Genomic DNA, 22,090 nt, shown 5'->3' with positions numbered 1-22,090 from the left:
TACCACCCCAAAGGAGTGCTGGGGTGTTACCACATTAGCTCTGTTAGAGATGGTAGCGCATATTGGGCAAGCAATCAGTTATCAAGATAAAAGTGGGCTCTCCTCACAATGGTGGAGCCGAGGCTCCATTGTTCCTTAAAATTCACAGATAGATCCCATTTCTGGTCATCACAAGCAGCAGGGTCCTAAATGTAAGCTAAATGTAGTTTTTAAAAACCCTATATGGTACAACCCTAAAATTGCGAAGGAAAGGAGACAAAAGTTTATTGATTAAACCCAATTATAGAGTCAGGCTCATAATAAAACTCAATATTGATCTGTGGACATGATGCTAACATAATCAGTCACATTTAGATATTTAGCCCAGATCCTATTGATCCATGTCAAGTTCAACTTTCAGCCATACTTGTGGATGGGAGAACTATATAATTCAAGCTGAAGGGTCTTCAGAATCCCATGTTGAAAAAAAAAGATACACAAACTAATTTATATCTCACATCAATGACAGATATCAAAAGGTGACTGCGGCAAGCAAGCAATGAATGGCCATTTATTGATGATGTCAGGTACGAGCTTCGGCTCTTTGGGGAAAGTAGCATATGTATTCTTTTGCATTTAATGATTACTTACCTGAGAGATTAAATACATTACATGTGGTAAATTAGTATTAATTGGATGAACACTAAACCAAAGTGCTTTTCTTGAACTGAGAAATGAGACAATCCAACTTCTTTTGTTTTTTACTTATGTCTGATAGTCTTCTAATATAAAGTTAAATATATGATAATGTGAAATCATATTAAATGAGTAAGAGGCAGAATATTGAAAAATGCAAGGTGCACATATTATAAAATCAAAGATTATTTCGTATTTTAAAGAATTTGTCTTAGAATCTTCATCCTTCCATTTATGAGTAAAAAAAATTTTTTAGTACCACCTTTATGAAATTAAATTACTAGTTTTATAAAACATCTGCTGAATTTTATTCATTATTTCTTTCTCCAGAGAAGGTCATAACAAGAAGTTAAAAATAACACCCACTAATGGTTTATCTGTTGAGAACAGGATATGTAATAAGTTTCAGAGAAAAAAATCCATAATTCTCCTTTTACTATAAAGGTTTGTAAAAGCAAATTCTTATTTCAAAACAATGGGTATACAGTCTTTAAATAAAATGTACAAGTTCCTGAAAAAAAAAAAAAGAGTCTATAGTTCATTTTTATGATTGTCATATTTTTAAAAATGAATTTACTTTATGAAGTATTTTTCTCATGAAATATAATTCTAAACCGTATATTTACTAACATGATAAGCCTTTCCAGATCGCACACATGAATGGAAAGGTACTTTTCCAGCAATTACCACTAATGATCAAAACAATATGCATGATAGCAATTTAAGCCACAAACACAGACTGTTTATTGACAATGAAAAAATATACAGGCAAACAAACCCACTAAAATTTTTATTAAGCAACAACAATCTACAATCTCTTCGGGGCTGTAATTCTATGAAAGTAAAATGTACTCTTTGGGATTATCCCTTCTTCAAACACAGGCTGTGAAGACAAGCCTCTCTACTCCATTTCTAGGTCTGATCAACACAATTCAAAATATTTTATGCAAATATACTTCACCATGCACTATTTTACCACTAGTTTCCATGAATTTATGAATAAAAATCAATTGAAAAGGCAACAGTTTTGATCACCTGTGTGAGAAATCTTTCACTTTAAAATTCTCTCATGAACTAAAGTAAAATAAGAAAATAACTCTCATTAAAATATCTAGTTTCTTATTTTTATAAAAGAGTATTTTCATGTAATTTTCTCTGGTCATAACGTATCTTTCTTTAACCATTAGGGTAACGCAGAGGTATCATCTGGATCAAATGGAAAACTTACTTTAAAACTGAGTTATACTCAATTATCTTCAATCGATGTTTATTATAACAAAAACTATGGTGACCAGTTTTAAACAAAATTATTCATGGCACTACCAAATGTTCAGTGACAACTCAGTTCAGTTCAGTTTGTCTTCTGAAACAATATAAGAAAATCATCCAAAGAAACCAACAAGATATGAGCTAAAACAATGTACCCGCAAAACTGTCATAAATTGTGATGATTAACCTATGGACTAAGTACAGATGTGGGACATGGTAATTGAGGATACTGGTGGAGAGTTTCTATGGTAACAGTTGGATATATGCTCCAGCGTCTTTAGGTGGTACTGTCACCAGGTGTGGTAAACGTGGATGGAATAAAACCCAAATTGAGAAAGATTATGATTCGCTATAGGTTTGAGAAATTATGGCACTTTATTCAAATGGGGCCTGAAATTTAAAATTTTTTCATTAGGGGAATAGCTGTTGGAAGTCAAGAGAAAAGAATAGTAAGTAGGCTGGCAGTACCAATTTAAACAGTTAACATTGACTTGAAAATAGCCAGCAGAGAAAGCCACGTGAGGTCTATTAGCAAGCTGGCAAGTCCCACTGCGGCGGAAGGGCTATTTGGTGGGTGCTGAACACAGCCAGCTCCTGTGTGCTCAGGCATCCAAATCCCAGGAAGGGCACTTACGTCAGAGTTCAGAACATGAGAAGGGGGAAAATTATTAACTGAAATGCTTCTCTTTTCTTTGTAACTGATGCTAAGAATGCTGTTTTTTTTTTTTTTTTTTTTTTTTTTCCTTTTCCTGGTGGTGTGAGAGATCAGGAATATAAAAGGGAAAGCAGAAGAAGCAGAGTTGGGGGAAGGGGCGAGGGGGCCACTGTATAAGAGGAGGTCATTTATTAGCCTCTGAGACCACTCAGGAGCTCAGTGTCTAGGCCTGGGACTCAAGCACCAAAAGGACAAAGAAGAGGACGCTGCTAGCTAAGAGATTGTCTCCTCTGCAAAATCTTGAGCTAAACTAAGCAGCAAAGGGACCCTTTGAAATACAGTAACTTGTTTTAAAACTATCCTATGTTTAGGAGTTTGCTCATAGCTGCACTGACCACTACCCACATTTTATTAGACTTTCCTTTTAGCTCCAACTTTCACTGAGCTGAAAAATTCACAGCAAGTTAAAAGTAGCACGGAGACGTATCACTTCTCTATTCACAGCACCTGGACAGCCTTTAAGGGGAAGAGTTTAACATTTTAAATGTTTATGTAGATTATCTGGTTGGTATAATCATAGACAAATGTTTTATGCAGAAGACCTTTAACAGAAATGGTTGATAGATATATTAATGAGGAGTTTGTTCACACCTCTATTATTGATCCAAATAATTTCTTAGCTTGTTTTGGTAAATTGATTAAAAATGGATGTATAGATTTACACATCCTGCTTTCTGCAGCAAATAACAAATCAGTAATATTTTTATATGATGATAATTTTAATCAATACATACAGACCTATAATCATAGGCAAAGTAAGCCAATATTCAATATTTATTTGAAATAATATATTCAATGTAAAATAGGACATACTTTATAAAGGGTGAAATTTAACTTATTAGATGAGGAGAACTCGCTTATAAAATTAAATGTAAGTTTACACTCTGATTTAAGAATCTTTTAAAAATTTAGCTTAAAATTTAAAAGAAGGTAAGTATTCCTGTTCATTTTGACATTAATTTATTGTTGGAAGTCAACTAGGTCTGTGTTCTATTGTGTTATACAACATACATATTATGTTATATGCCTAAATGAGAGAAGAAATGAAAACAAAAAGGTGCCTGCATAGTATTTTGTTTGGAGACAGCAAAGAAGGATAGTTTAACCAAACAACGTCTGTCAGTATGGCAAAAGGCAGTGCACTATTTGAAGCTGAAAAATTGGGTAACACTCCCCCAACCCCACTTCAGTTCACCCTGTTCCCTAGAATTTCTATATGTCCCGTAAGTCAAAGAAACAAGGAAGTAGAACAGATCTGCTTATTGAATAAATCTATAAATACCTACCATAATTTTTAATTTAAAAAAGATAACATTGTTATCCCCAGTAAGTTAGATTTTATACATTTATTATTTTATTCTGACTATCCCTAAACATTCAGTATGCATAGTTTTAAAAATGAGCTTTATCTTTTTTAAGTTATAAATAGATACTTCAAAGAAAATTCAGGAAACAGAGGAAATAAATTAGCAACTAGTCCCTCCAATTAAACTCATCCACTATAAATATCTTAGGCATAATTCTACCTATATTTTGAAATTGTTTTTTGACAGAGTGGAAATACTATCACATATATAATCTGCATTTTTCCATTTAACATTGTAGAGCATTTTTTTGCATGCTATTGTAACAGCTTCATAGCCGTTTCCTTTATGCCCATGTGAATGATAAATACCAGGTTGTTCCTACTTTTCTGTTGTGGCAAAAAAGATATTTTTGTTTCATGAAAGTAAAGTTAATGTAAATATTCTGGGTTTGTCTAGAAAGCAGGAGACTGACACTATAAACAAGATCATATTACTTCAAAAAAATCCTATAACTACAAAAATTTTAATAGAGTAAAACAGAAAAAAAAACCATGAAAATACTTACCCTTACCAGCTATAGGTCAGCAAAGAAATGAGAAACATATTTAAATGGGTTAGGAACGTATATACTTCTAGTCATCTTAATCTTATGTTATTTTCTGTTTCCATTAATGACTCTAAAAGTTGTTCTTCCAAGAGATGATCAAGAAAGAAAAAAGAAAATAAAGAAGAAGAAGGAATAGTACGGGATTCAAGGAAGGGAGGAAAAGACTAAAGGCAAAATTGCTCTCTGGGGCAGTCCAGCGGCATCTCTGAGAGAGGTCACAGCCAGCACTCTCATTCCCACAAGGCAGAAACACATTTTTCTTTCTTATTTCCTCTCCTTTCCATTTTTTTTTTTTAAAGAAAGATAAAACAGCAAGGTCTGCTCTGATAGAAAACTTCACTAACAGCCCAGATTTAAAAAAAGCCCTTAACCGAACTGGAAGTTTGGCTTTTTAGAACAAGTACAGCTTCTTAAAAACAAGTCAGTCAAAAGGCTAGAAAATTCAGTTCCACTAAGACCGATCAATACATTGTTATCTAATAGGAAGGTTTTGTTAGAAGGAAATTATATGGATATCTGAATCAACCGATTACCAGATCCTTTATTCATTAATTCTGCATCTTGTAGCCATGATTTTAATGTTCTAGGCTCGTGATTTCCAACCACTTTTCCTGCCACTCTGTGAGATGGATGACACCTGTTGTGACATCAGCACACTCCCTGGGTATTCCTTGCACTTAGAATGCTAAGAAAAAATACTGGAACACAAGCGAATGAGGGAGACATTTTCCCAAAAGTGATTCTCCACTTACTGTAATTCAGCAGTTCTCAAATGGGGGTAAATCTTCCCCATCCTTGTCCCTGCCCCCTGGAACATTTGGCTATGTCTCTAGAGATATTTTGGGTTGTCAGACCTGGGGTGGGGAGTTTGGTCGTGGAGTGGGTTGCTGCTGGCATTTAGTAGGTAGAAGCCAGAGGTGATGCCAAATATCCTATAATACACAGAACATCCCCCCTCCCTCCAAACCCCTGAAACAAAGAATTATCTGCCCAAAATGATAATTGTGCCGAGATAGAGAAATATTGCTCTAACTTACAAAGAAAATAATCTTCTGTCAATATGGGAAAGAAAGAGAAAGAAAAATACCATATGATATCACTCATATGTGGAATCTAAAAAAAGAGGACACTAATGAACTCATCTACAAAACAGAAACAGATTCGTAGACATAGTAAACAGTCTTATGGTTATCGGGCAAAAGCGGTTGGGAAGGGATAAATTTGGGAGTTTGAGATTTGCAAATGTTAGCCACTATATATAAAAAAAGATGAACAAATTTCTTCTGTATGGCACAGGGAACTATATTCAATATCTTGTAATAACCGTTAATGAAAAAGAATATAAAGATGAATATATGTATGTATATGCATGACTGGGATGTTGTACCCCACCAGAAATTGACACCTTGTAACTGACTACACTTCAATAAAAAATAAACAAACAAACAAAAAAAACCAGATTAACCCTCTCCCTGAAATAACTAAAATTTCATGAAAAAATATTTTAAAAGTTCTCAAAGCTTTGGACATCATAAAACATAGAAAAGTGATTCCTGAGAGGCAGGGAACAAAATATGATGAGCCTTATAGTTGATCAGGTTAATGCCAGGAGAAACTTTCAAAGCTGTGGCTCAGGGAAGAAGAACCCAGAAGAGCTAGGGGTCTCCCTGAGCTGAGTAGATGGAGCTGACAGTTCAGAAAAACCAAGGCAGATGGAGTTTGCAGGAAAGAGTCCTGTCCTCTCTCCCCGCCACGTTCTCTAAGTCACTGACCACCCCTTGCACATGAGGCAACAGTCTGAGGATGGGGAGAAAACCACCCTGAAGGATCAGAGGGGACAGTGCCCCAAACTCGCACAGGGCCTGTAACAGTGCTGGTTCCCAACAGCCAGAAGACAAAAGCCCACATTTCACCGATCATCAGCGGGGAGCCTTAAGAGGAATCTTGGTCCAGAACTGGAGACAATTAATCCTCGACTAGAGGCTACTTGGTCCCACCTGACAAAACCTGAAAGGATCAAACTCCTTGCAAGTCATTTAAATGTGTCCTAGAATAAAACTCAAGAACATTTTCGTGGAGAAAACCACAGCAAGGCACATCATAATCAAATTGCCAGTGTTCAAGAGAAAACCTTTAAAGCAGCTAGAGGGGGAGAAAAAACATCTATGTACAGAGGAGCAAACAAACGTGACAGCACATTTCTTATGGGGACGGGGTGGGGGAGAAGCAAGTTAGCAGAGTGGAGCAGTGTCTTTGAAGTACTGAAAGAAAAATGTTTTTCAAAACGAAGGTAAAAGAAAGACATTCTCATATGTAAAAACGCTGAAAGCACTACAAGAAAAGGCGAGGGAAGTCCTTCAAGAAGTAAAATATCTCTACAAGACAATAAAGAGTGCTGGGAAAATAACTTAGCCAAGCCGTTGAGTTCATAACATTTTCTCTTATTATTTAAATTCTTTTAAAAGGTAATTGCCTGTTCAAGGCATAGTAATGATATCAGTGTATTACGGGATTTACAACATGTGTAGAAGTAGAATGTACTGCCAGAATGGCCCACAGGGGCCAGAAGGGAGAAATGGAAGAATACAATTGTAAGCTGCATACACTATGCATGAAGTGACAATCACTTCAAGGTGAATTCTGCTAAGTTTTTGAAAATGTACACTTTGAAACCCAGAGCACAGAGGAGACTGGAGTTGAGTTCATATTCCATCTTTATTTGGCCGAAAGTGCCTTTGTTTAAGATGCCTGAATGTAATGCTAACGGGTATCTAAAAAGAACAGAAAGTAATTGTTTGATGGATGAAAAGTAGAAGACAATGATGAATCTCAAAATGTTGCCCTCTTGGAGCTGAATCTTGAGATTAAAAGGGTGTTGAATGAAAAGTCATAATTTTAGCTTATAGTTAAAGACAAACTAATTAATTACATGACAGGAGGAACCAGAGGAGTTTTGGAAAGGAGTGTGACAAGTTAAAACATTTGGTTTAGTGATTATTAAAGCTATGTTTGAAAATGTTTCTATCATCATTATTATATAATTTGTTATTAATTACTTGTAAATTAAAATGAAAAATGTACTTCTTAATGTCTTAAATTAGCATACAGAAAATGACATGAATATTAAGGCATTTAGAAAAAGAAAGTTGCCTTGATGACTTTTTTTTTTCAATCTATAACAGAAAATAGCCCTGTTATCCTTGTTAGTTATTAAGAACAACTCTAGAAAGTGATGGTTCATCATTTTGGTATTCTGGAATCCTATCAATGCCTATTTGATTTTGCCATACTTTCCCCATTTCTATAGAACACACAAGTTAAAATTACAATAAGTTAAAATAAATTTTCTTTTGAGAAGTTTTGGAGAATTTTCTTTTTTCTTTTCTTTTTTCAATTGAGTTATAGTCAGTTTACAAAGTTGTATCAATTTCCAGTGTAGAGCACACTTTTTCAGTTATACATGAACATATATATAGTCATTGTCACATTCTTTTTCACTGTGAGCTACCAAAAGATCTTGTATAAATTTCTCTGTGCTATACAGTATAATCTTGTTTATCTATTCCACATTTTAAAATCCCAGTCTGTCCCTTCCCACTCCCTCCCCCCTGGCAACCACAAGTTTGTATTCTATGCCTATGCGTCTGTTTCTGTTTTGTATTTATGTTCTTTTATTATTATTTTTTTATTTTAGAGTTGGAGAATTTTCTTATCTGCTCTTGAGATTCCCAGAGACACCCCAGTGCTTGGCAAATTCATGACTGGAAACCACAGGCACTGTTTACTCCCAGTTTGTGTGAAAAATTATAGATAACTGATTTTGTGACTACTAAAATGAATTATTTTTATTCAATTAGGAATCAGTTAATGACGTAAACTATAATACTGAACAAACTCGCCTCAGACAGTTTTATATCTTATTAAGGTTATTAATTGATAATCAAATTATTTTTCAACAAAACTTACAAAGCTGAGCATCTGCATGGAGAGTCCCTCCTTTCGGGTTCAGCTTCTGGGTTTGAACGGCAGGAATGGGTTTATATGATTGGCCTGTGGCCCGATACATGGCTTGAACCCACAATATTCTATCCTGTTCATCATCACTGGCAAATATTACAGTGTCTCCTTCTTTAACAGCATTGAAGAACATCTGACCACCCTGAAGGCCTGTTGAGGAAACATGACATTGGTCAGAACTTACATAATGTGCAGATTTTAATCTCACTCGCTACATGGTCTCATGGAAAAGAACTGACTTGGTATCTGCAGCTCAACGCCTTAAATCATTTTCAGTTGAGGTTCAAATCCACAATCCAAGGATTGAAGGGAAATCATAAAAGAAAGATTTATACTTCCATATCACTTTGGAAATTAAAAATAGCTTAAGGAACAGTTCATAACACAGCAGCATTCTGCCAGACAGACAAGCCTACCCCAGGGGAATGCAGAGCAAAGTCTGATATTTCATGCCCTAGAGAAGAAAGTCCTTATCTGCTGGCACATTTCTCATTCTATATGCCAGAGGTAATATATATGACCAGGTTAGCAGAAAAAAATACATGTAAGGTAAAAATGATACTTACATTGTACGGTATTTTACTTTTACCAGATTCTTTCACAGAGAAGGTATCTTGCATTTTAAGTGACTGATTAGTGAACAGGATCACAAACTTCTATTTTTAATCTCTTTATATTAGTTTCTTAATCTATATTTGCTAGTATCTATATATTTCTTCACCTCACTTTATTAATTTCATTAATCTCCATATATTAATTAACTCATTCATTCATTCACTCACTCACTCATTAATATCAGACACTAAGTGTCCAGTACTATACCCAGTATTAATATATTAGAAGGGAGGGAGAGAAGGACAAGAATGTGTTGTTGGAGAGAAAATGAGTAGAATATAACATATAGGAATTCATTAGCCACTTCTTTCCCTATTTCTGTCTGTTGTACTTACTTGCTTTTCAGTAAAGAAGCTTCTGTAAGCACTGCTGGCATTTCTCATATAATGTTTCTATTACAGTAACTTTCACATATTTCATTCATCCTTGGACTAAGATAACAGAGGTGATGAGTTACGGCTAAAACTAAGTAGCCCTCATAAAGATGTAATTTAAATCCCATCAAGTCTTGTCTAGGTATATAAATGAAATATGTACCATTCACTGAGTGGCATTTGAAATGGAGAACAGACACAGGATATTTATGAGAATTTCATGAATACGTGAGAGGCAGGGAAAGTGATTCAACTAAGAATTACCTGGGTGGGGATCTGTATAATCCACAGTGTATCCTTCAAGCTGCATTAATTCTTGTGGCTCAGACTTTTTTTCTCTATAACTGCACATAGCGAAGGTGTACTGGCTAACCTGTATGAGAAAAAAAGTTCACGTATTGGTTACATTCAATTATCTTTTAGTTGTTTCTTTATCAGAAGACTCTTTGCCCCCCTCAAAAAAGAAACATATGATTTGCATATAAATCTTTAAACGTTAGCATTTTTTGAAACCTTGCTCAGAGATTAAAGCACTTTTCATTCCTAAGTTTACAGTCAAGTTTTCATGCCTAGGAGCCAGCATTTACCAAACTGATGATCTGCTGTCCGAAATTCTATAAACTATTAATAGAAGAGCAATAAAAAATAGTCATTCTAAAAGTAAGTTTGGGAACATAAAACTCTCAGAAAACAGGCAGAACATTCTTTGACATAAACTGTAGGAATGTATTTTTTGGATTCATCTCCTAAAGCAAAATAAATAAAAGCAAAAATAAACAAAGAGGACTGAATTAAACTTAAAAGCTTTTGCACAGAAAAGGAAACATTCAACAAAATGAAAACACAACCTATGGAATGGGAGAAAATATTTACAAATAATATGACCTATAAGGGGTTAATATCCAACATATATAAACAGCTCATACAACTCAACATCAAAAATACAAACAACCTGATTTTCAAAAAATGAGCAGAAGACCTGAACAGACATTTTTCCAAAGAGGAAATACAGATGGCCAACAGACACATGAAAAGATGTTCAACATTGCCAATCATTAGGAAAATGCAAATCAAAACCACAATGAGGTATCACCTCACACCTGTCAGAGTGGCTATCATCAAAAAGAACACAAATAATAAATGTTGGTAAGAACATAGAGAAAAGGGAACCCTTGTACACTGTTGGTGGGAATGTAAATTGGTGCAGCCACTATGGAAACTAGTATGGAGGTTTCTCAAAAAACAAAAAATACAACTACCATGAGACCCAGCAATTCTATTCCTGGTGTATATCTGAAAGAAATAAGAACACCAATTTGAAAAGATACATGCACCCCAATGTTAATAGCAGCATTATTTACAATTGCCAAGATAGGGAAGCAACCTAACTTGCTTCAACAGATAAATGGATAAAGAACTGATTTATATATACAATAGAATAATACTCAGCCATAAAAAGATGAAATTTTTGCCATTTACAGCAATATGTATGGACCTGGAGGGTATTCTGCTAAGTGAAATAAATCAGACAGAAAGATAAATACCATATGATATCACTTACATGTAGAATCTAAAAACTCCAACAAACAAACAAACAAAAGAAGTAGATTCACAGATAAAGAGATACAAACTAGTAGTTACCAGTAGGAAGCTGGGAGGGGGAGAGGCAATATAGGTAGGGCATTAATAGGTACAAACAACTATGCTTAAAATAAGCTACAAGGATATATTGTGCAACATAAAGAAAATTGCCAATAATTTATAACTATAAATGGAGTATATCCTTTCAACATTTTGATTCACTGTATTTAACACCTGTAACTTTTATACTGAACATCAACTATACTTCAGTAACAAAAGTTTGAGAATCATCGGGTTAAATAAAGACCGAAAGATTTCTTTTCCTGCAGGTTTCTTAGGAACTTTACCATGCTGACATACATTTTGAATCTCCCAGAATGAGACATGAGGTACATCCTCAAACATAAGACCGTGGAGCCACATTTTCAAGCACATGTATTTCAAAATTTAACCGAAGTAAAAAAAGATCTCAATAAATGTTGGGAATGTACTGGGCCACAAAACCGAGCACAGGAAGGTGCTGGGTGGAGTTAAGTTTTTGGGAGCCAAAGACCCAACATGGTCAAGACCTGCTTTGTCTCTCCATTCTGCTTCTCTTGTGGAATTGGCTTCATGTTCTTGTCCTGAAGTCTCCCTGGGCTAGAACCACAGCTGCCAACAGCTCTGCAGTCACTCTCTGATTGTCCCAGCTCAGGCACAAGGCCATATGTGGACCAATCACTGTGGCCAAGAGTCAAAAGGATCATTGTTACCCTACATTGGGTTAAGAGCTCACATCTGTGGCAGACTGTTGAATGCTATGATGGGCAGGGCCTTAGAAGTTCCTCCAAAATGGAGAGGAACCATTTCCAGCAGGAGAAAAGGATGTTTGGTGGATTGATTAACATCTAAATTGGAAAAATATCCTACAACACAGGATTTCAGGGAAAACAGTTTGCTTAATGAGATCTCCCTTTCCCACTTTTAAACAGAAAATAAAACTAAGAAAATATAAGCATACTGTTTAGTAGACAAAGATTTTAAAGAGGACTCAAAAAGGAACAAATTATGAAAGAAAAAAGATTACATGAACTAATATTAAAATTAAGAAATTTTCCTCATTAAAGGGTACCAAGAAGAAAGTAAAAAGGCAAAAGGACACAGACTAAGAAAGATGTATGCAAAATATACATTCAACAAAGAACGAATATCTATTAATATGCAGTGATAGATTGAGGTTACCCGGAGAAGAGGAAATTCTGCCTCAAGACTGCAGCAGCCCCTCCTGTCTGAGTTTCCAGCCTGCTGGTCTTTCTGGAGAACCCTGACTGATACCAAGAGCCTTACTATGAATTATGTACCCTTTGATCCTTTCACTCTCCTTCTAGGAACTTACCCAAGAAATGGACAAGTACTCAGATGCACGTGCAGTGTGTTCACTGCAGCATTGCATCTAAGAAAAAATTGGAAAAACCAACAGTGGTTTGGTTAAATACATTATGACATGACCACAAAGTAGTATAATGCTATGGGGCCATTAAAAGAGATATGACAAATTTTTTTCTGGACATAAAGAGCAGGTTAAAAAAAAAGTAGAATTGTTAGGTAGTTAGATAAGTGGGGGGCATCAGGTAGATAAGGTGGAGGAGAAGGGGGAATGGTTGGAAGATGGTGGTATGCCTGCCTTCAGCATAAAGGGGCTTTACTTCCTCCAAATGAGAGCCAGCAAGAAACCGGTTAGAACCCAACAGCTGCAACTGCGCGGTAGCAACAAGGACCTAACCAGACAAGACCTAATGCTCATTGTAATATAATTAGCATTGCAGTTTAGGCTCCCATTATGGATTTTTTTGTGTGCCTCATGGGTAAGGACATGCGCAAAAGAGGAGGAGCATGACTAAGCGCTCCATGGGCAAGAGCCGGCAATCAATCACGAGATCACCTCTCAGCAAGGGTGCAAGACAGGGGACCAAAGACCGGCGCCGCTCTCTGCCCTTGGATCAGCCGACCTCCCATTCTTAGAGGTGTACTTTCCCTTTGCTAATAAAACCTTTAAAATCTTTCCCTACACAACACTTTCATCTCCTGTCTGGATTTTTATCTTTCTGGTAAGATAAGGACTGAGGTCTTTTCCCTTCTCTTTTTGGGGTAACAGAATGTGCTTCTTTGGGTAAATGCTATACACACATATGAATAGAAGGATACATATTAAAACATTTATAGTCATGATTATTGGGTAGTACAATCATAAGATATTTTAAATTAGTTTTTCAGTGTTTCTGGCTTTTTCTAGAGAATATGAATTACTTTATAATGAGACTTTTTCTATTTTGGGGGAAAAAAACCAAAGCTTTGCCTGGGACCAGTGAGGCCAAAAACTTGAAACACTTACAGTTCTTGCTACTCTTAGGTTTTCCTTTTCTTTGTCTTTCCTTATCTTTTAGATGGTCAATGAATTTGCTTTTTCACCTACACATGCCTAAGGCTTACAGATGAAACCCAGTGGCTCCCATAGGGATGTGTATTAATGAAGGTTTTAGTTTCCTTGTGTCAAAACATACGATTGTGGGTGTTTTTTCTTAGGGGGTAGTAATAAGTGGTAAACAATAACATTATACTTCTATTGTTTATTCTAAAAAGCAGCTCATTTTCTCACTTAACTTAGTCCAAAATTCTGCTACTCTTCCATAAAGTGATTTAGCATTGTGTTATTTTAAAAATACTACAAAATATTTCAAGCATAAAAAGTACTTTAATATACTAACATGTATACACCCACCATCCAGCTTTGTTGAATCATAACTTCTTGTATACATATTCTTTAAGATTTTTTTACCCTCTTTGGACGGATATAAATAATGCCTATATATTATACCTACTTGAACCCATTTCCTTTTCTCTCTCCTAAGAGGTAATCACTATGTTGAATTTTGTGTTTATTACTTCCATATATGTTTTAAAAATTCACTACATGTAAGTTCTTTTAGGCTCTGGACCCCGCACCAATGTGTGTATGGGGAGGGGATGGAGGCTGGTGCTTTCCATGCTACCAGAGAACAATGTTCTGGATACCAGCTGGGTTTCCTGTAATTTAACTCAATTCTGATACTATCTGCCAGGAGATGGCATCAGATTCTACAGGTGAAGGGCTCAGTCCTACAAGCCTGCCCTCTCACTCCCCCGACTTGAGACGCCAGTTGCAAGCCAAGGTTGTTCACTGTGCTTCTGGTCAACTGGTTACAGATTGGAGGTTCTCCTGACTTCTCCCTGTATTTCAGAGGCCAGTTGCAAATCCAAGTTGTCACCTGTGCTTCTGACCAACTGACTGTAGATCAGAGGTTCCCATGAACCCCTCCTCCCTTGGGTTCGATTAATTTGCTAGAGTGACCCATAAAACTCAAGAAACCCATTTACTCCCTGGATCACAGGCTTACCAGAAAAGAATGTAACTCCAGAACGGCCAGATGGAAGCCCATTTTTCCTTTGTATCATCTTCAAATTCTAGTAGAAGTATCTTGAAAGTTTAGATTCTTTTCTCTATGTCTTTTAACCTCTTTACATGTTTCACGTCCCTGCATTTCTCCATGCTGAGTTCTCAGTAATTTCTTCAGATTCTGACTAATATTGTCATTAATTACATCACTAGTTTTCTCTTCAGAGGGGTCTAACCTACTGTTAACCCATCCAATAAAGGTGTAATTTCAGTGACTGTTTAAATACAGTCCTGTTCCACATCGGCTTGTTCATTTTTCATGGTGTTATGTTCTTTCTGTTGTTGTTTTGTTCTGTTCTTAGACTTTTGAACCCGCCTATAAATTTCATTGCCTTAAATACAATTATTTTATAATTTATATATGTGATAGTTCTATTACTGAAATTCTGGGGGAATATAAATAATTCGTTTGTTATCCTGTGATTTTTAATTATGAGCTCACAGTCAGCACAGTTTTATCTGCAGATATCTTATAAAGCTTAGGTTAAGGGCTCACCTCTCACACACAAACATGTTTTTAATGCCAAATGCCCCAGATACAGCACCAATCTAGAAGTACTTTTTCAGGAGGGTGGGGAAGGGGGAGGTAATTAGGTTCACTTATTTATTTATTTTCAATTAATTTATTATTTTTTAAATGGGGGTACTGGGGATTGAACCCAGTTCCTCGTGCATGCTAAGCAAGTGCTCTACCACTGAGCTATATCCATGCTTCAGAAGTATTTTTTAATGTTAATTTCTTAACTTGGGTGTTTCTCTTATATTTAGATAAAATAAATGAAAACGTCCACACTCTGAGCACAGGCCAATATTTCATGCTAAGGAATCTACTTGACTCCACATTCAGAGCCTAAGGCTACATGTAAACTGACTAGTTTGAGGGTGGGCTTTTTCCTGGTCCAACACTTCACTGAGCTCTAGCTCTTAGAATTTCTTTCTGAGAAGTCTCTGCTCCGTACTCCCACTTTGAGAATGCCTTGGGTATGCTTTCTTTGTCTGATGAACAATGACATCCCCACCCCACCCGCCCCCAGCAACGTCAGCATGCCTTGTCCCCAGGCTAGCCCCACTGCCACTACAATGTCAACTCACAAGCTTCACTACTTGGTCTCTGAGGTTTTCCTTCCTTCTTATAGTTGTGTATTGTAAAAGATGTGCATTATATTTTATCACTTCTAGATGTCTGCCATCAAAGAATTCTTAGCTCTATTTTGAGGACAATCCAAGACCGCCAATTAAAACACTTTGGCCAGTCTTCCAAATCTAATTTTGTTTTATGGAGTTTCTGAATGGCAGGTCTAACTTTTACATGCATGAGAGTGAAGACCCATGTCCTTTTCACCACATTCCAGGGGGGAAAAAAAATCTGTGATGAAGTTAGTACACAAAACCTAACATATGTCCAACTTTGTCTTCTACCTAAAATATAATTATGAGATACCTGAGACTATTACAAAGTAACTGTTTTGTGCTCAATTATTAACAAAACAGAAATATATACTAAGCAAATAATTCATGTTTTCCATTTCATTCTTTCATCTGGGGAGTCTTAAAAACCTGACTAAAAGAAAGTCTCCTGACACATCACCCCACAAACAATCTGGAACCTGCTGGGAGAGAGATGGAAAGCAGAGGAGTTCTGCCTTCCCCGCACGGCTGGCGCAGATCTCCCGCGATGGCTAGCAGGAGTGCACAGCCATCACTGGGTCTGGTACTCCAGACAGACTGCGCAGCAAGATTCCTCCACTTTTATTCATTTCTTCACCTGAACCCCCAAGCAGGGAAATACCACCTTCACCTTTAAAAGCCCATTTTCTACCTCTTTATCTAGTGAAACCCTACTCCTCCTTCCAAGGCCCCGACCAGTTTGCTCCCTTCATCTTTCGAACTGCATTTTCTGTGTGTTGTCCCTTGCTTTTACCTGACTGGTTCCTACAGTGTCTGGCATATAGGTAGCCCCTGCCTTTTAATTTCTCCATGAAATTCAGCTTATTAGAATTCACTAAATACCCTACTGAGTCACATTTGAAAATCTATTACTTTTTGAAAGTACAACTCACATATTTTTCTTGTTAAAAACAACACTAATAGTCTAGCAGCCAAAATTACCCGACTTGTTCTCGTAAATGAATCCTCCACTTGCCATACAAGTAATACCTGATTTTTTAAAATGCCAAACACTCCACTTAAAATGTTCAGGAAACAATAAATAAACCTGAGGCCAAATTCATTCCTTCATCTGACCAGCCCGTCTTGAGCGCCCATTCTGTGAAGGACACACAGTGTGAGAGCCGTGGGGGAACCAGGTCTTACTCTCTCAGGATTCACAGAGAGCTAGGATGTAATCAGTCATAAGAGAGCCATCAAAATGCTAAGAAATTTTAGGAAAAACAAAATGAAACAGCAAACGATAAACCAAAAAATAATTTGAGAAATAAATAATTGGGGAGTGATTATTCATATTAGAAATTCTTACTTTCTCATAAACATCTGGTTTATGTAAATGATAAGATCTTTCTATATTTTATGTATTTCTACTTAGAGAAAAAGATAAGACCGAAATAATGGAATGTGTTGCAAACTGAAAACTGATCAGAAAAAAAAAAATAGCTGGAGATTATGATTTCTTGAGGATTCAAGTCTCAGTAAATCACAGACAGTTAAACCCAGATCTAAGTTTCACTGAAAAGAAAACATAAGATTATTCTCTAAGACATACTGGTAATGTGAGGTGAGGGCTCTGGACCCTCAGTCTCAACTCCAGGGTTCACAGATGTGGAAACTCACTTTCCCAAGGTCACCCAGGAGGAAATGATTATTTTGAGTCTAGAACATGTCTCCTGAACCCAGCAGGGTATTCCTTCCAGTATACCTCACTTAAATTCACACTCTGAAATTTAACAACAACTGTACTCCCAAAGGAAAAGCCAATTGCCTCTTAATTTCTGGCAAAGTTATTATTTAAGATAATAAGGTATCTCTAAGAATCTGTAGTCAAAGATGACTAGGGCTCCCAAGGGTATGGGAGAGAGAGGAAAGTGAACTGAACAGCAAGCAAGGTGAGGCATTGCCTGTTACTACTTATCTTCTCTCAGGTATATATGCAATAAATCATCATCATTTGTTTTATAGTAATTGATTATATCTTTAATCAATATAAAATTATAATCCTTTGACATATTTACTACTTCTCTTGATTTTCACTTGATCTGAATTTAATACTGTCATCCTACTTTCTCCCTGTGTTTTTGCCTTTTATTTGTGGTGCATTTTACATATGAATTTTGGTTTTTATCCTGTTCTGAGGTTCCGTTTGCTAATAGGTCCATTTAACTCATTTATACTATATGTATATATTGCTGTCTTCTGCTATATGGTTACTAAAATTTCTTTGGCATCTTGTTTTTAATCTACACTAGTTTCCTTTAAGTTTTCAAAGACATAATTGACCCAATAGTTTCTCTATTTAGTGAAAAGCAAAATCATTTTTTTTTACTGTCTCTTGTATTAAAGTTGAGGAATATAGCTTTAGAGAAATCACCTAGTTTCTAAAGCCATGGTGATTTAAATGATAAAGGATTGAATACTTGTCTTATTTTATTTTGTACTTCTTTCAGTATTTTGTTTATTTTCATATTTCAAAAGTCATCTAACAGACCTGGAATCTTGCACAGATAATTGGGGCCAGAGTTTTAACGAAGAGTACAGACATACAGACGGAAGAGTGACAAAAAACCAACGACTAACCAAGCTGTCACTGACAGTTAGGAAATCTGAGCCACAAGACAACTGAAAAAAGGGTAGTTTGGTTTTCGAATGCTTGATATCAGAAGCAACTATGAACACCATCTTTTTGACTCACAGGCTTTTGGCTCTATTTCCATAAGATGATGCTGCATTTCACGGTTTTGATTTCTCTAATATCCCTGAAAACCTCTGCTTTTGCTCATCTATTCTGCAAGGTCCTGCTGAATTTCTGAGGCAAAGCCTACAGTGAACTCATAGTGTAAATTCAAGTGAATCCTTCCGAATGCTGTCAGCACCTTGTGGCTACCTGTTTGCTAGCCAGTATCCAGAAGGAGGGTAATCTGGAGAAGCTGCACTCTGAAAGGACGGTCAGTATCAGTTGGCATTAATAGTTAAAGTATGCTGCTAACAGATAACCTACAGGGGCCAGGGGTCACCATGCTCCGTGCTTCTAGCTGGAAGCAGTCTTACAGCCTCCACTCTACCCTGTCGCCACATGCCAGGGAATTAGATAGAAACAGGTGGTCTGACCTATTCTGATCAAGTATTTGTTTTCATGTATCAGCTTACTTATAGGCTTATATTATATAGTATATTGCAGCTGAAAATCCGTTCAGTAGAAAGACACAGCAATGATAAACATTCAATATCCTTAACCCAATCCATTCGTAATAACTCCACAAAGAATGGATTAGTTGAGAATTGGGGGATATAAACAGACTTTAATCTGAGGACAGTGTTAAATCAGGTTTTGGCCTCAACACCTTTGACAAGTCACCTTAAGTTGCTGAGGTCCCACGAGGTATCTGCATTTGGTCTGGGAAACCTCCCATTTTCTTTTCAATTGCCAACCTGTTCAACACCTGTCTGTGTCCACACGTGTAAGTGCTAATGATGAGTTTTTAGAGACCACAGCATTCACATTTGTATGTTGTATTCCTACTGCAAGGATCACGTTAACAGCTGGCAGCTTAGCAACTGCCACCGTCTAATTTCAGAAGATTATGGCTTAAAAATCCCTAGCTGGAAATATTCTTGGCAGAGGCCAAAGGTGCTGCTAGAGTTATTAAAAAAAAAAAAAAAAACCCAAAAAACAAAACAAAAAACCCAGAGCTTAATTTAATCAAGGAAAATGACTATATCTTCAAGATCACGATGAATTTCAAGGGAATATGTATTTACTGTCTTGACCAAATGGCATAAAAAAGATTTAGCAATCAGTGTACAAATTACAAAGAGGAAAGGCAGCCTTTTAAAAAAATGATTGGAGTGATTCACATATATTCACTTATTTAACATGTATTTAGGCAGTTTATACTCACAGTGAATTATAAGAAAGACAAGGTCTTTATTTTCATGAGCACTATATTCTAGAAGTGGTAAAGAGATAATTAAAAAAACAAATATATAAATAAAAATGTTAACTTTGATTAGAGTTAAATGCTCCAAAAAATACAAGACAGGGTAATGTGACAGGCAGTGAACGGAGAGGTGCTTTAGATGGGGTGGGCAGAAAAGGCTCATTTGACCTAAACGGGTAGGTAGAATCAGCCAGTCACAGGGAAAATGTAAGCAGCAGAATGTTCAGAATTTCTCCAGAAGCATTTAGGGGTAACCAAGCAACAACTGAGTGCAGAAAGGTAGGGGGACTTAATTCAAAGGCATATTTGCATAGAAATCACACTTTACAATAAACTCACATTATTATATATCTATTGGAGATACCTTTGGAGAGAGGGAGCTGGTGACTTGGAGGTGCTAAACTCCAGTTCTTGGCACTGTGGTTACTCTGGGAACAGAGCATTACAAGTGAAGGCACTGCTCAGTGACAGGCAGGGACTCATCAAAGAGGAAGCCAGAGGCTAGAATATGTGCACTGTGCAGGACCTTCTCTAGGTTATGGTCAGAGGTTATTCTAAGTGTCATGGGAAGCCAAGGAAGGTTTTAAGCAGAAAATTGGCAAGATCTGAGTTATGCTTCCAATAGATTATTCTGGCAATATGAAGAAAGGATTGTAAGGAGAATGGCAGAAAGTAGAAGCAGAGAGAACAGCTGGGATTCTATTGTAAAAGTTCATGTGAAGGTAACAGTGATTTCAACTAGAAAAGTAGCAGGAAAAGATGGAGAGAATTGAATGTAAGCGGGATACTGTTCTGGCTGCAGATAAAACAGCATTTTCTGATTGTTGTAGGGGGTAATGAAAAAAGAAGGGTCAGAGATGACACCAAGGTTTTGGTTCAAGTATGCTCAATATAAGTCAATTTGATGTTTCATATAAAAGTTCGATAAAGAACCCAAATTAAGGGAGAGACGACATTTGTTTATTTTACACTTACCAAGTCTTTACTATGGGCAGGAATACTGCACATGTATGTGTAAAGCTATATATGCATATGAATGCATACAGACATGAAAACACACAGATATGGCATTTTAAAATGGAGTCGTCAATCAATTAAAAAAAATCAAGCCCATTAAAATTTAATTCAGATATCGCAATATTGTACATTCCTCATTCATAGGTCCTTTCCTCTTTCATGTAGGTATGAGCTAGAAAAGACTGAGAAACAGACATTTCCCTGGAATTTAAACATGAAAATAACAAAAATCTTAAGGGAACACAAGGTACATGTAAAAGAGAGGAATTTTTGCATTGGGATCACTGCCTGATCCACATGAGATTTTCCTTACCAAATCCTACCCTACTCTCACCCCATTTTCTTTTATAATTCTAGCAGCTCTTGAGATACAGGGAAATGATCATTTTAACATATTTTAGAACTGTTCTGAAGAATAAATGCATTAAGTTTGTTAATGTCCTAGGGTAAATTGTAAAAATTAGCACAGCCATTTTCTTTTGTTTGTTTTTTTGTTTGTTTGTTTTGTTTTTGTTTTCGGGGTAGGGGGAGGCTATGGTAAATTCAATTTTCACAAAGCAAAAGTAATCTTAAAAATGAAACTTAAAATACGAAAAAAGCCTTTTCCTCTGAGATTTTTCTTCAAATAAGCTCCATAATCAAAAGAATTTTCAATTTTCTTTCATACGTACATTTTGAAAAATAACACATACAACTTGACACATAATGATTATTAACTAGAAATATAACAAACTTTAAAAAAACTAAAGTTTTGGTGAATATTTAAACATTCATGAGTTATCTAGAGCTATATAAATCTTATTTCACATTATAGGTATCTATGCCCTTCGGCTTAGCAATTTCTTCAGGACTACTCCCACATACACTCAAAAGATTAATATGTAAGAATTGCAGATATATTGATTCTAGCAGCATTTGTTGATTCTTTAAAAAAGGAGCTTAACTGTCTAAACCAGGGGAGCTGTTACACAGATTATCTTAATCTACATGGTGGAAACCAATCATCCATTAAAAAGAATAAAGTGGATTTTCATATCCTGACATGGCAACATGGCTGTGATGTATATTTAAAGGGGATGAAAACAATTCACAAAACAAATATATATGGAATGATTCCATTAGGGATGGATTAAACTGATACAGGTTTAGAAGGGAATGGTTACTTGGCTATTTTGGAGAAGGAGACTAGAATAAGGTGGCAATGCTGAATGGGGGTTGGTGGGGACCTTTCCTTTGCTGCCGTAAATACTTGTGTGTGGTTTGATTTTATCCTCTACTGAGCATGTCTTGGTTTTGCAAGTTTTAAATCAATTGAAGCCACAGAGGCAGACAG

At 36.2% G+C, this 22,090-nt stretch overlaps 1 protein-coding gene across 12 annotated transcripts in view; it reads right to left on the bottom strand.

Moving 5' to 3' along the window:
• The window catches only part of CADPS2 (calcium dependent secretion activator 2), a 449,544-nt gene that overhangs the window by 138,657 nt on the left and 288,797 nt on the right, over positions 1 to 22,090 (bottom strand). For 6 of the 12 annotated variants that reach the window (XM_014558520.2, XM_032483595.1, XM_032483594.1 and 3 more), the window contains exons 10-12: positions 9,844 to 9,952; positions 8,540 to 8,740; positions 4,532 to 4,540 (exon numbers count right to left, since the gene is read on the bottom strand). In XM_014558520.2, coding sequence (XP_014414006.2) covers positions 4,532 to 4,540; positions 8,540 to 8,740; positions 9,844 to 9,952 — 319 coding nt within the window. The remainder of the gene's footprint in view (positions 1 to 4,531; positions 4,541 to 8,539; positions 8,741 to 9,843; positions 9,953 to 22,090) is intronic. The other 6 variants (XM_032483596.1, XM_032483603.1, XM_032483598.1 and 3 more) reach the window with 1 other exon arrangement.

This window comes from Camelus ferus, chromosome 7 (assembly GCF_009834535.1).
Source record: "Camelus ferus isolate YT-003-E chromosome 7, BCGSAC_Cfer_1.0, whole genome shotgun sequence".
Lineage (NCBI taxonomy): Eukaryota > Metazoa > Chordata > Mammalia > Artiodactyla > Camelidae > Camelus > Camelus ferus.
The sequence above is the reverse complement of the archived record's forward strand: the minus strand, read 5'-3'. Positions and strand labels throughout refer to the sequence as shown.